Source organism: Salvelinus namaycush, chromosome 25, assembly GCF_016432855.1.
Source record: "Salvelinus namaycush isolate Seneca chromosome 25, SaNama_1.0, whole genome shotgun sequence".
NCBI classification, from domain to species: Eukaryota; Metazoa; Chordata; class Actinopteri; order Salmoniformes; family Salmonidae; genus Salvelinus; species Salvelinus namaycush.
Genome location: NC_052331.1, coordinates 90,452 through 107,017, shown reverse-complemented (window position 1 = coordinate 107,017; position 16,566 = coordinate 90,452). Strand labels below are relative to the sequence as shown.

The window sequence follows — 16,566 nt, the reverse complement described above, 5'->3', positions numbered from 1 at the left end:
AGAAATAATAAACCATATCCTGTATCTTGACCTTGATGCCTCCCAGCTGTAATGGCTCTTCTCTGGCTGCTGAGGACATAAAGAGGGATGCCCAGAACGATGCATAGAGACCCAGGCAGGGGCAGAGCCATGGAACTCAGAGCTCTTACCATGCTATCAGCCACCTCAGGAAGAATGTCTTTGTGGTCCTCACTGTGGCTGCAGCCATAATAGGGAAGTGAAATTAAATCTTCAAAACACAGAGCTCACATTTCTCTTTATTGTATAATATATACAATTAAATTATAAATGTTTATATATTATATTGTACTGTATATTGTATTCAGAGAATTAAACTGAAATTCCAATTCAATAACTGAAAAAATGACATACATTTTCAATGATTTCTCAATAAAAATTCTAATCACTTCCTGAATTGAGTGACTTCAATTTGTTTATTGTTAGTTTATTTCTCTCTAGGAGTTGGTCTGTGTTTTGCTCTGCGCTCCCGGGACATGACGGCCAGAGACATTAAATATTTATCTTTCCCTGGAGAGCTGCTGATCAGGATGCTGCAGATGCTGGTGCTTCCTCTCATCGTCTCCAGTCTTGTCACAGGTAAAGGAAGTGCACATGCCCACTCATGCGCGCATGCAATTACACACGTACCCATGCACGTAATCACATCCTATTATTAGACTACTATTTCAGCCATTCCTTGGTTTCTATCTTCAATGGATTAGTTCTCTGGACAATACAGCATCATGGAGGGGTGTTCAGGCTATCATCTACTACACAATCATCGCTGTGTTCACTGGCATCATCCTGGTGATAATACACCAGCCAGGGAAAGGCACCAGGGCTGCAACACCACCCTCTGGTGGCATCATTAAGACGGTGCAGACTCTAGACTCCTTCATGGATCTGGTCAGTTAAAGAACTGTTTGGATTTTTTAAACATGTTTTCACAGATTTGTGAGTGACATGAGCCTGCCTACCTTTTAATATTCCTATTTTTAAATGTGATTCGTCATTCACAGGGCGATCAATGTTTCCCTGGTCAGCTCATGTTGTTAGGGGAAAAACTCCTGACAAAATAATTGATCATGTTGTAGTAAATCTAAAAGTAAGTAGAGGGTTAAGCATCTATTTTCCACATGTATGTATGTATTTTGTTGAGCGCTTATTGTCAGTGTTGCTCACCAAATGGTTGTTTTTCTTCTAGAAACATGTTCCCTTCTAATCTGGTGGAAGCCTGTTTCAAACAGGTGAGGTCAAGCCTTTTCTTTTCCTGTATCTCAAAAGGCCCACCAAGATTAGGATTATTTGATGATTTACATATCTCTTTTCATGGGAAAATCAATGAGTAACATTAACGTAAATCTCTATCAATATCCATCTAGCATAAAACCCTTTACTCCAAGAGAATCTCCAAGAAGAACATAACCTCCTCCACCCCAGACAGCCCCACAGAGGAACAGGGGATGGACATGATGGATATTTCTAAGTGACCCCAAACTTTTCAACAGTAGTGTACATTAAAAGAAGATTAAAGTGATAAAATGTTATTGTAAAGACAGCAAAATAGAATACTTAAATAGAGTAAATCATGATTTTTAGCGCAAATAAAAGATGAAGTAAAACTACACAGTGAGAATCATGTTGTAATACCAAAGTAATAACACAGTTGCGGTGTCAAAATCGACCTTTGAGTGTGTTCTCCAGAGCAGCAGCACGGCGGCCATCATTAGTGAACAGCGCTAGCGTGGTGGTGGTTCCTGCCTGTAACGAAACAAACGACCTTCTGATCCATCTGGCTTCCTCCTAGGGTCTACACTGTCACCAGCAGACCCAGGTTACTGCCCTTTTCAACCATCCAGGACCAAACATTTATAGGGAGAGGGATGTGGTGGTTCGGGAATGGGTGGGCGGCTGGGTGGGTGGGTGGGTGGGCGGGCGGATGAGCGAGTGAATTATTGAATGAATTACAGCTTGTGTGATGGTAAACACCTCCCAGCCAGTGGAGTGGACAGGGATCAGTCTAGAAGACTACAGCTTCTTACCCTTCGTTATGTTCATTTTGCTGCAATCTATGAGCTGGTAGACACTGACCTGTAAAGGGAAAGAATGGATTCACTTAACTAATACTTTTGGGAAGATAAGGAACAGTTGAGTCTGTGCAGTCTAAGGAGTTGAAGGACTGTGCATGTCTGCCTAAGAGAAACAATTTAGTAACTTACCTGACAGAAGTGATGTCTGTTGGAGGCCTGGGGCTGCAGTTTGAAGAGAGGTAACTCAGCAGTTAAAACCTTCTCACTCCTGGCCACTGTGGATAAATTGAACAGGTTCCACTTGTTCATTGTGCACAGTATGGGAGAAGGATGCATATTGTCAAGATGAGAACGCAACAAAAGTTTCCTGATGATAGATACATTTTGGACCTACTACCCGTGCATAATTTCTGTGTGTAATTTCTGCGTGAAAGACAAATAATTTCAACCATTGTATGAAGTGAATCATACATAGTGGCAGGTAGGTATAACAGAGACGATCTATCGCCAATGTATTAACGAGGTTAAAATCGTACGTTTGTCGAAGAAACTGCGAACTGTATTCCCCCCAGAAGGTAGGGTCCTTGGTAACGTCGTCCACATCTCCGACTGTGTTGTACAGGTCGAGCATGTATTGAGGCGGCTGCTTATCGTCCTTGAGGAGAGGAGGGTCCTCCATACCAAAAACCTCCAGCAGCCTCTTGATAGCAGCTGAACGCACTTCTTCAGATTTGTTCTCCATGGAAAAGGGATTTTCCAAATTTAGTGATGGTTTTGCAATAGCCAAGCCCACTAACTTGGCGATGATCATGGCAACAGGTAAAATCTGGTGGTGGTGCATTATTATTGTTGTGGGTCCTTGAAGCATCAGTGTCTTGTCCTCCAGCAGTCGAAGTCCAAGTGACTGGAGAGCTTTGGACGCCCCAAGTTTTTATCAAATGCTCCAGCATTGGCTACAGTGTTCTTAAACCCCAACCATAAAAAAATAATGCTCTTTCGTCGCAAATGTAAATCAACAATCAGCGATTGTAAAGGAAGGCTAATTTGACAAGGTGTGAACCCGATTGTAGATTTCATTCAAACGTTCCTCTCAACGTCTGATGAGAAAAAAAATCATCTTTTCATGGTAATTTGGGTCAAATTTAAACATTAAATGTAAAAGCTCCAGAAAATGATTCAACCTTTCTGTAGACAGCATAGCTGAGGAAGAGGTTAACCCGCCACAAAATGAATCCATTAATTTAGACAAATGGGGATAACATCTTACGGGAATGACAATTAGCCTACTTGTATAAACATAAGGAGGCCACCTATTTGGGGATGTACACTTCATTTACATTTTAATTATGTCTTGGCAGCTGGTCAAACACAACACCAACTATTTTGACCTTGCTAAACTCATTTTTAAAATCCTGCTACAATAATTTAACCCATCTCTAAATGTGTAAATTCAACATTTATTAGTGTGGATAAATTCAGGCTTGTGCACCCTTGTGGAATTAAGGGATTTTACAGGATGCATTACAGTTGGCTTTTTTAGTTCCAGTAAGCAATTAAGCATTTATATCCAGACTAGAACACTCTTGTAAAATATCTTAATCCACTTTTTTGATTGCCAATTGTGTGTGGCAATCGAATTGTGTTGCTAAATGTAGTCTTTCCCGTTCAGCTGTTTTCGACTATTCTTGCAGTCTCTCTATCTTCTTACACATGGGCTATTTTTAGCAACAGAACTAGGCACTAGATTGGTTTTTATTATCAATTTATTATTTACATTATATGTTGTAATTATCATTATTATTGGTTAAGAAAAGTTTTATAGTGAGTATTAAGCACTACCGGTGGTATGCCTTTTGGTTCCTTTCATCATTACACACATGTTTCTAGCAAAATGAGAAAAATTCCTGTAAAATGAAGAATTTCTTAAATGGCAGTCACCACTTGGGTGGTAGGTAGCAAATAGTTTTTTTTTTGTTGGCTGCTTTTCCTTTGCCCTGCGGTCCAACTCATCCCAAACCATCTCAATTGGGTTGAGGTCGTGTGATTGTGGAGGCCAGTTCATCTGATGCAACACTCCATCAGTCTCCTTCTTGGTCAAATAGCCCTTAGACAGCCTGTGTTTCTTGGCCCAAGCAAGTCTCTTCTTATTGTTGGTGTCCTTTAGTAGTGGTTTCTTTGCAGCAATTCGACCATGAAGGCCTGATTCACGCAGTCTCTTCTGAACAGTTGATGTTGAGATGTGTCTGTTACTTGAACTCTGTGAAGCATTTATTTGGACTGCAATTTCTGAAGCTGGTGACTTTAATGAACTTATCCTCTGCAGCAGAGGTAACACTGGGTATTCCTTTCCTGTGGCGGGCCTTGTGAGAGCCAGTTTCATCATAGCGCTTGATTGTTTTTGCGACTGCACTTGAAGAAACGTTCAAAGTTCTTGAAATTTTTCCACATTGACTGACATTCATGTCCTAAAGTAATGATGGACTGTCGTTTCTCTTTGCTTATTTGAGCTGGTCTTGCCATAATATGGACTTGGTCTTTTACCAAATAGGGTTATCTTCTGTATACCACCCCTACTTTGTCACAATACAACTGATTGTCTCAAACACATTTAGAAAGAAAGAAATTACACAAATGAACTTTTAACAAGGCACACTTGTTAATTGAAATGCATTCCAGGTGACTACTTCATGAAGATGGTTTAGAGAATGCCAAGAGTGTATGAAGGCTGTCAGCAAGGCAATGGTGACTGGTTCTGTTATGGGAGAATTTGGGCCAGTTTGGGGTTCACTCAATAATTTGATGGCTGATAGCCAGTTGATGAATGGTTTTGGAATACATTTTATTTAGAAAATTATTTTATACATATATTACATACAATACAAGAATATCTTCAGCAATTTGTTGCAATGAGATCATTAGCTCTACACTGTGGAGAAACTAATTGTATAGGACTGCAGTCTAAACCAAGGAAGAGTTGAAGACCCCACACAAAAATAATCCCTAGCCCCTAATCCTTCGGCACTTTATGTGGCACTTCAATGCTGCATTTAGATAGACAAGTGGATTGGCAAGTGACATTACAATCATTCATTGCTTTTACCTATCAAAGTATTTGAGATCTACATTACTTGCTAAGGGTTAGAGACTATAGGGGTTGTTTCTGGACCTGACAGGGCAGAAGCCTCTTGTTCTCAGGGGATATCAGTGTGTTTCTGCTCCACTAGAGGGCATCATGCTGAGGACTGGTTCAGGACTGACAGAAACAAGAGGAGATGGAAAGAACTGTACGGATCTGGCCATGCTGGTTGAGGGACATGTGGCTGTCGTAGTCCCGAGGGACACAAGAGTTGGTGGGTCTCTCTGCCCACAGATAGCACACTTCGGAATCAGAGTGGCTCCTGCAATACAGAGAGAGAAAACAGAAGTTGTAAGACTGAACATTTGTCATAAAAAAGCACTCCAAATACTGAAGTCCTATCTATTTCTCTGGCAGACACACTTTCAAATGTTAAAATATAGACCTATCCCCAAAATATACAACGAAATCACAAATCAAAACTTGAAAATGGAAAATAGCTTGAGGACAATTGGGAGGGAGTGTAAATCAGAAACCAAACCAAATTAGCTGTATTTAAACCACAACAGCTACACTTTATGGGTATTACAGAGTGTTAGAGCTATACGCTAGCAGGCAGTTGTTAGGGTAGGGGTGGTAGAATGATGGAGGAGGAGAAGAGAGGAGGGCTGGAGTGCTTTCAGGGAGGGAGCGAGCAGCTGCATGTGTTCAGCTTACCTGAGAAGACAGCGGTTTCCTGTGGTGCAGCCTCCTAAACATCTGCCCACATCTATTTCCTGTTGGAACATTAACAATACAGAGACAATGCTATCAGCAATCAAATCACCACAGGCTGAAAACACCAGCCAGGCCAACCCACCAGCAGAGAGGGGGGGGGGGGGGATCTATGTTAAATGCTTTGATTCAACACCTGCAAGGACCATTTGTGCTTGCTCTCCTCACACCTTTGGTGAGAGGGGGTAGCAGACGGTCCATTTTTTCATTTTTCCCCTCTTTTCCCCTCTAATCAGAGACTTATTTAGACCTGGGACCCCCAGGTGGGTGCAATTCATTATCAGGTAGAACAGAAAACCAGCAGTAGTCCAGTCCTCGTAGGGCAAGATTTGAATATTCCTAGCCTATAGGCTCAATTTAACAGACCTGGGAATTAGATTAGTTATATAACTATATTTTGTCATCTCTATCTTTGTCAACAAACAATATTGCATTTTTTTTTTTATACTTAAAATAAAGTCTTAAACAATAATAGTAAAACAATTTACTTAAACAAGAAGGTGCTGCAGGTTGAGGTTTTTATTTATTTAAAAATATATATTTAACCTTTATTTAACTAGGCAAGTCAGTTAAGATCAAATTCTTATTTACAATGATGGCCTACCCTCTGGACAAACCCTCCCCTAACCCGGACAACGCTGGGCCAATTGTGCGCCGCCCTATGGGACTCCCGATCATGGCCAGTTGTGACACAGCCTGGGAACGAACCAGGGTCTATAGTGACGCTGCAATGCAGTGCCTTAGACCGCTGTGCCACTCGGGAGGCCTAAAATGGAATGTTCCTTCGTGGCCTAGTTACAGTTTTGACTTAAATCGGTTTTAAAATATATGGCAAGACTTGAAAATGGTGAACCCCCTTGTACACGCGTGAACCCTGTGTATTTTTTGTTTGCTCTTATATATATATGCATGTGCCTTCAGAAAGTAGTTACACCCCTTTGACTTTTCCACATTTTGTTGTGTTACAAAGTGGGATTAAAATGTATTTAATTGTCATTTTTTTGTCAACGATCTACACAAAATGCTCTGTATTGTCAAAGTGTAGGAAAAATCGAACATCTGTAAAAAAATAAACACTAATATATCTCGATTAGATAAGTATTCAACCCCCTGAGTCAATACGTGTTAGAATCACCTTCGCCAGCGATTACAGCAGTGAATCTTTCTGGGAAAGTCTCTAAGAGCTTTGCACACCTGCATTGTAGAATATTTGCACATTATTCTTTTCAAAATTTTTCAAGCTCTGTCAAGATGGTTGTTGATCACTGCTAGACAGCCATTTTCAAGTCTTGCCATAGAATTAAAGTCCAATTTAAGTCAAAACTCTAACTAGGCCACTAAGGAATATTTAATGTCGTCTTTCAGGAACATTCAATTTTGTCTTGGTAAGCAACTCCAGTGTATATTTGGCCTTGTGTTTTAGGTTATGGTCCTGCTGAAAGGTGAATTTGTCTCCCAATATATGTTGCAAGGCTAACTGAACTATAGGATTTTGCCTAGATGACAAGCATACCCATAACATGATGCAGCCACCACCATGATTGAAAATATGAAGAGTGGTACCCAGTGATGTATTGTATTGGATTGGATTTGCCCCAAACATAACGCTTTGTATTCAGAACATAAAGTTCATTTCTTTGCCTCATTTTTTGCAGTTTTACTTTAGTGCCTTATTGCAAACTTATTGCATGTTTTGAAATATTTTTTATTCTGTACAGGCTTCCTTCTTTTCACTCTGTCAATTAGGTTAGTATTGTGGAGTAACTACAATGTTTTTTTATCCATTCTCAGTTTTCTCCTATCACACTAACTTTTAAAGTCACCATTGCCCTCATGGTGAAATCCCTGAGCATTATCCTTCCTCTCCGGCAACTGAGTTAGGAAGGATGACTGTATCTTTGTAGTGACTGGGTGTATTGATACACCATCCAAAGTGTAATTAATAACTTCACCATGCTCAAATTTATATTCCTTGTCTGCTTTTTACATTTTTTTACCCACCTACCAATAGGTGCTTCTTTGCGAGCCATTGGAAAACCTCCCTGGTCTTTGTGGTTGAATCTGTGTTTGAAATTCACTGCTCGACTGAGGGACCTTATAGATAATTGTATGTGTGGGGTACAGAGATGAGGTAGTCATTCAAAAATCATGTTAAACACTGTTATTACACACAGACTGAGTCCATGCAACTTATTATGTGACATGTTAAGCAAATGTTTACTCCTGAACTTATTTAGGCTTACAATAACAAAAGGGTTAAATACTTATTGACTCAAGACATTTCAGCATCTCAATATTAATTCACTAGTAAACATTTTTAAAAACATAATTCCACTTTGACATTATGTGGTATTGTGTGTAGTGACAAACAAATCTACATTTAATCCATTTAAAATTCAGACTGTAACCCAATAAAATGTCAGTCAAGGGCTGTGAATACTTTCTGAAGGCACTGTAAGTGTTTTGTTCGCATTGTGCCCCATAAAACGCCACTGTGCATACTATAGCATCCATCCAGTTAAACTTTAAATTTTTTGGGGAGCTGAACCCATTGAAGAGACGCTGTCTCTTTATCTCCCAGCCAAAGAGACAGACATCACTGCTGTGTCTGTCTGTGCGGTGCCAACCAGTGGGGAGTGGATTGGATGTGCGGGGGAAATGTATTAAAGTGGGCCAATAACCTTTTACTTCCAGATCTATCTGACAAATGGAGGTGACTTGTTAGTGATTCCATCTGAGTGTTAGACACACTAACTTCCTCTGCACTCTGATCAAACATCTGATTGGTGTGAAGCTGCCAAGCTGATAAATGAATAAGATCAGATAATGGTTAATCTTAGGTAGTCTGTGCATAGCTTTAAAGTTCATTATTAAAAAAAGAAGAGCGGCAAAAAAGTTTCTATAAAGAATGAGACCAAAAGATAAGAAAAAAAGCATAGGTGTTACTGCAAGCTTTTCTTTTTGCAATTTTTTTTTTTATGAAAAAGAAAATGATACATTGCTTGAGTGTAGCACAGGTAACGTTGGCATATTGACAGGACAGGGCGTTGCTAATAAAAAGACGGGATACTGGAACGTGAGCTCACCTTGAGTTTCTCCTCTTTGACTCCGTTAGCATCATAGACTATTTCATAGTAGTACTCCATGTAGGGAACTCTATAGCAGCTCTTACTCAGCTCACAGACCTCCACCGTCTGGACCAGGTCTACCTTGTTAGGGGTCTCCACCAAGGCCGAGTCAAATTTAGTTGGCACGCAGGAGAACCCATCTGAGAAAGAAATAGTTATAGTAGTTATAATATTATTAGAGTTACTTAGATTCTGAACATGATCATGAACCATGATGATTGTCTGTTTCATGAGCTCTGTGTCCATTAACTGTTTCAGTCTGATATTTCTTATTCAAAGGCTGTCTTCCATGCGTCCTGTGATATGGACTTTGTAATTATGCTACCACTGAATTATTAGTAGAACTTTACCATTAGGAACTTATTTTTGTGTGCAAATTGTTGGTACAGCAATAAGTGCTATGAAAAATGTTATACCATGTATTACAGCAATGACACACAATAAATAAGGTTTGAATTTTAAGAACGCAAGGACATGTATGTATCAGTGGTTGTGGGAGACAAAAAAAAATAATCTACTCTCTCTGGGCTCAATCCTAACCCCCATGCAAGCAACACTTTTATGCACATTGTACATTTGTACATTATCTCCCATACCAGTTTTTTTTACGCATTACGTTTTTGCGACCATACATTTTCAATAAGGGCTGACTGCGGCCCGCATCCAGGGAAACTCCAGGGAAGAACCGCCCAGGGAAGAACAGACCAGGGAAACCAAGCCCCCTCTTTGTCAGGTTAGAATAATTAACGTAGTAGGTTAGGATAATTAATGTATAAGATTAGGATAATTAGCAGAGCAGGTTAGGAGAACTAACACAACAGGTTGGGTGAATTAGGTTAAGGTTAGGATCAGGGTTAGGTTTAGCTACAATGCTACAGTCGACCCGTAGATCGAGGAAGTAGCCGAGAGACAACAGAAAGAGAAGGCACTTCTTCCCTGGACGTGGTCAGACCCTTCTCAAAATGTGGGCTGTTTTTGTAGTCATTCAGAAAGATAAGCCTACACACCTGGAGAACCTTTCGAACCCGAACAGCTTCCCACATCGATGACAGTCTCGTATGGGGTCTTAAAGAAGTAGGTTTTGAGCGCCGGAACCCGGACACATTGGGTCAGTTTGTTTTCACAGTGGCATTCCTCTATGACTTCCACCTCCCGGGGACCCTTGAACAGCAGCATCTGGTCCACCCTCATCCCGGTCGGCTCACAGTTATGGTTCACCCCGCAGGACGTAACCTGACCAGATCCCTTGGCACTGATTGGAGTGGTAGGTTTGCGGACCCTTACCTTTTATAAAGGGAAAAATAGACATGTTTTTAGTCAAGACTTATATGCCTATTAAGTTGTAATGGTGTTCTTATCTTGGGTCTCAGCACCCTAATGTTGAGATAATAATGTCCATAATAATGCAACAATATAGTAACCATATTTAACTAAGAAAAAAAGTTAGTTTTGTCTTCATTGAATATATGTTTGTATTTTATTGATCAAATTCTCAAATAAGGAGTCCTGATTTAATTCCTTAAAATTCCTAAACGCTTTACAATCCTGAAGTTGTGCGCTCTCTTTTGGTCATTTGAGGAACTGCTCACTTACTTTTTTGCTCCTGAGGTATTCCAACATGGAGGAATGTTTGGAATAGCCCTGCTGTAGTCCAGCCTCATGTGATGTCCTGCTTTGTTCTCCCCCACAATGCGTCCTGCACATCCCCACATCCACACTCACAGGACTACCAGAGATGTCTGAGGACAGAAGGTAAACAATCCATGATAACAACAATCATTGCTACGCCCCCCAATTTCTCTCCCCCCAAATTCTGTAAGCTCCTTAACGTCTCTATGGAAGCATGTATCTTACACCAATTTACATGAAGATATCGTTTTGTTTGCATTTATCAAACCAAACCAATAATTCTGCTGACAAATATTGTTGAATAGGAGGAGATAAGTCTATGATAAAACAAGGGAATTTATAGTCAAGGGTTTTTGGAAGACTTTGCATTGTAGTAGCCTAGTCCCTTGGGAAGAGTTGGCTACAGTATGGGACTTTGATAGTACCACTTTAGAAGTCATGTATGGGGAATGAGACAGTGCTGCCCTTTTATGGTGCTTTACCATTGATTTACCTTGGCCGATGTAGACAAAGTGGCTCTGTCTCTTGCAGCAGGCTCTCAGTGCAAACGGGTTCCTGTGCTCCACATGTTTGTTCAACAAGGAAGCTGCTGGATAAGATAAACAGAGACACATCAACACCTTGTATAGCAGTCCAAGGTGACATCAGCATTCCTGAGCTGTCAGTGCTCTGATTCCTTGGTCAAGTATAATATCTCAGAGTAGGAGTGCTGCTCTATGATCAGATCCTCCCTTTCCATTAATTATAATTTGAAAGACAAAACTGATGCCAGATCAGCACTCCTACATGCAGGCCCAGACCTTAGTGGTCATAGCCAGTACCAGGACACTACCAAATAATAAAGTGACATACATACATGCTATATGTGAGAATATTGTATGCACAAAGTGATTTGGCTGATTTGAACTGCTCTAAAACAAGTATAATCCTTTGGTATTCTTCTAAGAACCACATCATTGGCACCATCTATAATATAGCACATCACACAACAAGGTTCTGAAAATCAAACGGCTTAAATCAAACAGCCAGTATCAGACTCAGATACACATCAGCAGGTCACACGGCTGTTCTGTTCACACTCTGTACCAGTGCCTGGGTTCTACTGTGTATCAAAATGGATTATAAAGTCTTAATGTTGATTGAAGTCCATCAGTAGGTATCATCACTGTACATCATTGAGCTGTATGGTCAAATAGAGAAAGACAAACAAACAACAGTACTTACAGGCTACGTTGAGAGCCCAGAGAATGAGCAGTAGGTAGGGCTGCAGTATATCCATGGTAAATACACCTTATGCTCCCTTATGGTTCCTCCTCAAAGCACAGCTTCCCTGATAGCTAGTTCCTGACCAAGTGACCTGTTGGTCTCCACACCCTCTGATATTTATATGGGATCAGGCTTTGGTCACAAATGTCACCACCAGCCCAAGGACCCTCTCTGCAAGTGGTGTGGAGCTAAAAAGGGAAAACTAATCAAATTTCCATGGTGGTAGGGGACAGGGATGGGGCCTAAAAGGCAGGGGTCATCATTCACATCAAAGGGATGATATCCAAAGTATGGAGTTTTCTTTTCACCTCAGCTGGCTGGCTGGGCTGGCCCTTGTATATATGCCGTGGGATCCCATTGGTGAGTGTGTCCATCCACAGCTTAATTAAGCTTTGAGCCATTAAACCGTTGCTCATTCAAAGGCATTAATCATCTCTTATCTCAGAGGGAAGGTGTTTAGCACCTGGACTTAAAACAGAAACCTGGCTAAAACACATAAACAGGATCAGCATGGGGCAGAGCAGAGCCTGTTTTTAGAGGGGGGAGACACCTTTGTGTTTATTCAACATCAAGCCAAATGGTCAGGGTCCTCACAGGGGGTTTGACTCTCAGGCCAGCCTTCCATGTCCCCATGCTGCTCTCTCTGCTCTCACTCTTGTTTTCTCTGAGCAAGAGGGAGGGAAAGTTTTAGATGTAGAAAAACTGATATGATTTCGCCAAACATGTATTGTTAGAACAAGGTTGAACCGTTATCTATTTTCAGAAAATGATTTGATTCAAGCCCAGGCATTCCAAAATATGAAAGACAAGTTTGGCTATTTTGGAATCAACTTAAACATGCTAGAACTCCATAGTAATGCTCATGAGTTTGCCTAGGTCCATTTGTCTTTATTTTAGAAGTGTGCTTCAAATTAATCTATGATAATACATAAGCACAAACAACATTTGTGTATATTGTTAATGCTCTTATTTGTTATCTCAATGTTAATCCCGTAAGCCTGTATTAATAAGGTAATAATTAGTATTTGATGTGCTGGATGTGTTGTCTTGATCCTCTCCTGTCTCACCTACATCATTGGATCAACATCAGGTGACTGGGGTCACACCTAACCACTGATCAGACACTCTGATTAGGACAACACCCAGCTCGAGTATTTATTGAATCTCCCTTCATCAGGTTAGAGTGAATAATGCAGTTTAATGTCTAATCAAAAATATGATACATTTTTTACCCTCATCCCAATAATTGTATGAAATTATCACAGGAGAAAAATTGCATAAATGGAACATGGCAACATCAGTACCACTGGACCTGGGACTGTTTATTTAGGATTTTACATTGAAGATTAGCTTACATGTACTGTGGAACACAAGCTATTTCTCTAGAATTCAAAGCAAAAAAAGATCATGAGCAATGATTTACAATATTAACAGTGGCTTTACTATTGTCCTCAAGTTGTACACAATTTACTAAGATTGAAAGATACGCAAGGCATTGCATGATGTGCGTCTCAAATCACATTTCCCATTATATTGGCCTGAATCCTCAACCGGAAGGCCTTTGTCAATGCAGCGTTTGAATTGTAAGGGGAATCTGTCATGTGAGCTGTACCAGAATGTTTAGTGGGTTTCAGACATCGAAGTTCTACTGTACATGTTAATGTAATGTCAGTGTTAGAGAAAATAAAGAATTCTGCATTTGCAAATAACCCAATAAATCATTTGAGGGGTTTTCCTTCCATGGTATAAAACTCCCATGATATAAAATGTTGTATTTATAAAAAATTATATTTGTTATAGTAGAAGATTTAAGTTAGATATCCTTACCTCAAATCCCCCATATCCTAAATTCATTCAATTTAACTCCATTCCTTCCATGATTCATCCCACTCTCTTAATCATTCATCAAGTCTGTGTTTCTATTTCTGTGTTGACCCTTGATTACTGATGATGATTATTGCCTGACCTGCGTGTCTGCTCCTGTATAAACCTACTGCACGTACTGGATGATTTGGTGTATGACTGGTTTTGAGATTATGTCTCTGTTGAGATATCCAGGATTATCACTAAGCCTCTTCTGCAGTATGGGTTCCATCACATCATTCAGTATGGGTTCCATCACATCTATGTACTGACTGACTACTACTACTGACCCAGTCTCAGCCATCTGGCTAGCAGAGTTCAGTAACAATCTTCTTGAAAGTGAGTAGCTAACTTCTCTGGACAGCTCTGGCCCTGTCACCTCATCACCTGTCTGGCTGCACATATATTCATACCTAACCTTATGTACAGTCTATGAGTCATACAGCCATGGCTATCTAGGAGAGCTCAGTCACAGCCAGATGGATAGTAGGCTAACGTCAAGCCTCACGTGTAGGCCTACTCATACAGGCCATCTTTCCAACATGTATGTATCCCGTTAGAGAGTAACTTCCCGGGGCCTCCCGAGTGGCGCAGTGGTCTAAGGCACTGCATCGCAGTGCTAACTTGTGCCACTAGAAATTCTGGTTAGAGTCCAGGCTCTGTCGCGACCGGGAGACCCATGGGGCAGCGCACAATTGGCCCAGCGTTGTTCGGGTTAGGGGAGGGTTTGGCCGGCAGGGATGTTCTTGTCCCATCGCACTCTAGCGACTCCTGTGGCGGGCCGGGCGCAATGCACGCTGACACGGTCTCCAAGTGTACGGTGTTTCCTCTGACACATTGGTGCGGGTACCATGAAATTGGTGAGAATTATTATTTTTTAAATAAAAAGAGAGTAACCTCCCTGGACAGCTTTGGCCCAAACCATCATCGAGTCACTGTCTGTCTGGCTGCACTTGTATTCATCCCTTATGTACGGCCTTTGATTCATACTGCCTATCTCACCAGCAGAGGTCGTAGAATGGAGAGTAGGCTAACTGCTCTGGACAGTTTGGCCCTGTCACCTGTACCACCATGATTCATAGAGCCTGTGTGTCTAAAGTAGCGTAGGTCGCACTATACTTTTCCCATTGGAGAGTAACTTCTCTGGACAGCTCTGGCCATGTCACCTGTCTGGTCACACGTGTATTCATGCAGCCTGTGATTCATACAGACTTTCTGACTAATGTAGCAGACATCCCACATACAGTATATATTGTACCTCTCCACATACCAGTTGTGAGTAAACTAACATCTAGTCGGGCTCGTAGTAACGTTTGGAATGCCGTGTGTTGATGGGGTAATCTGGTCTAGTAAAAAGGTAGGGGATAACCTTATCAAACTAGTTGATCGTGAAACATGTATATATAAATCCCAACGATAAAGCCTTGCATTCCTACTTTGTCTTTCTCTTGCCGTCTGTCTCTTACATGGAATATATGTACACACACTGGACTCTACCCACACACTCACACATACTTACACCCCAACACACACACACACACACACACACACACACACACACACACACACACACACACACACACACACACACACACACACACACACACACACACACACACACACACACACACACACACACACAGAGAAAATGTCACACTCATTACCACATACGCTGCTGCTACTGCTCCACATATGCTGCTGCTACAGTTCAGTCTATTATCTATCCTGTTGTCTAGTCAAATTAACCCTACCTACAGTCCATTCGGAAAATATTCAGACCCCTTAACTTTTTTCACATTTTGTTACGTTACAGCCTTAATCTAAAATCTAAATTGTTTTTCCCCCTCATCAATCTACACACAATACCCCTAAATGACAAAGCAAAAATATGCTTTTAGAAATTTATAAAAATGTAAAATTGACCTTTTACTCAGTACTTTGTTGAAGGACCTTTGGCTGCAATTACAGCCTCGAGTCTTGTTGGGTATGACGCTACAAGCTTGGTACACCTGTATTTGGGGAGTTTCTCCCATTCTTCTCTGCAGATCCTCTCACGCTCTGTCAGGCTGAATGGGGAGCATCGCTACACAGGTATTTTCAGGTCTCTCCAGAGGAGATGTTCGATCGGGTTCAAGTCCGGGCTCTGGCTGGGCCACTCAAGGACATTCAGAGACTTGTCCCAAAGCTACTCCTGCATTGTCTTGGCTGTGTTCTTAGGGTCGTTGTCCTGTTGGAAGGTGAACCTTCAGAGGTCCTGAGCGCGCTGGAGCAGGTTTTCATCAATGATCTCTCTGTACTTTGCTCCATTCATCTTTCCCTCTATCCTGACTAGTCTCCCAGTCCCTGCCACTGAAAACATCCCCACAGCATGATGCTGCCACCACCAAGCTTCACTGTTGGGATGGTGTCAGGTTTCCTCCAGATGTGACGCTTGACGTTCAGGACAGAGTTCAATCTTGGTTTCACAGAGAATCTTGTTTCTCATGGTCTGAGAGTCCTTTTGGTGCCTTTTGGCAAACTCCAAGCGGGCTATCATGTGCCTTTTACTGAGGAGTGGCTTCCGTCTGGCCACTCTACCATAAAGGCCTGATTGGTGCAGTGCTGCAGAGATGGTTGTACTTCTGGAAGGTTCTCCTATCTCCACAGAGGAACTCTGGAGCTCTGTCAGAATTACCATCAGGTTCTTTGTCACCTCCCTGACCAAGGCCCTTCTGTTGCTCAGTTTGGCTGGGCGGCTAGCTCTAGGAAGAGTCTTGGTGTTTCCAAACTTATTCCATTTAAGAATGATGGAGGCCACTGT

The 16,566-nt window shown here is 41.3% G+C and overlaps 1 protein-coding gene and 1 pseudogene across 1 annotated transcript; both read right to left on the bottom strand.

The window, feature by feature from the left end:
* Positions 1–1,674: 1,674 nt before the first annotated feature.
* On the bottom strand, positions 1,675–2,772 carry LOC120020499 (annotated as a pseudogene).
* Positions 2,773–5,277: 2,505 nt separating this feature from the next.
* On the bottom strand, positions 5,278–11,916 carry im:7138239 (uncharacterized protein LOC497366 homolog). Its single transcript, XM_038964200.1, has 7 exons — positions 11,862–11,916; positions 11,131–11,223; positions 10,602–10,747; positions 10,016–10,292; positions 8,967–9,148; positions 5,824–5,882; positions 5,278–5,428 (listed from the first exon to the last, which is right to left on the bottom strand). The coding sequence occupies exons 1-7, from the start codon at positions 11,914–11,916 to the stop codon at positions 5,278–5,280; spliced, it is 963 nt and encodes a 320-aa protein (XP_038820128.1).
* Positions 11,917–16,566: the final 4,650 nt, after the last annotated feature.

What these genes read in the sequence shown, in the direction of transcription:
- im:7138239 (XM_038964200.1), bottom strand. Translation starts at nt 11,916, where the DNA reads ATGGATATACTGCAGCCCTACCTACTGCTCATTCTCTGGGCTCTCAAC. An exon ending in GGGTTCGAAAGGTTCTCCAG is followed by an intron (nt 9,149 to 10,015) that starts GTGTGTAGGCTT and finishes TTTCTTTCTCAG; the next exon opens with ATGGGTTCTCCTGCGTGCCA. An exon ending in TCAAAGAGGAGAAACTCAAG is followed by an intron (nt 5,883 to 8,966) that starts GTGAGCTCACGT and finishes ATGTTCCAACAG; the next exon opens with GAAATAGATGTGGGCAGATG.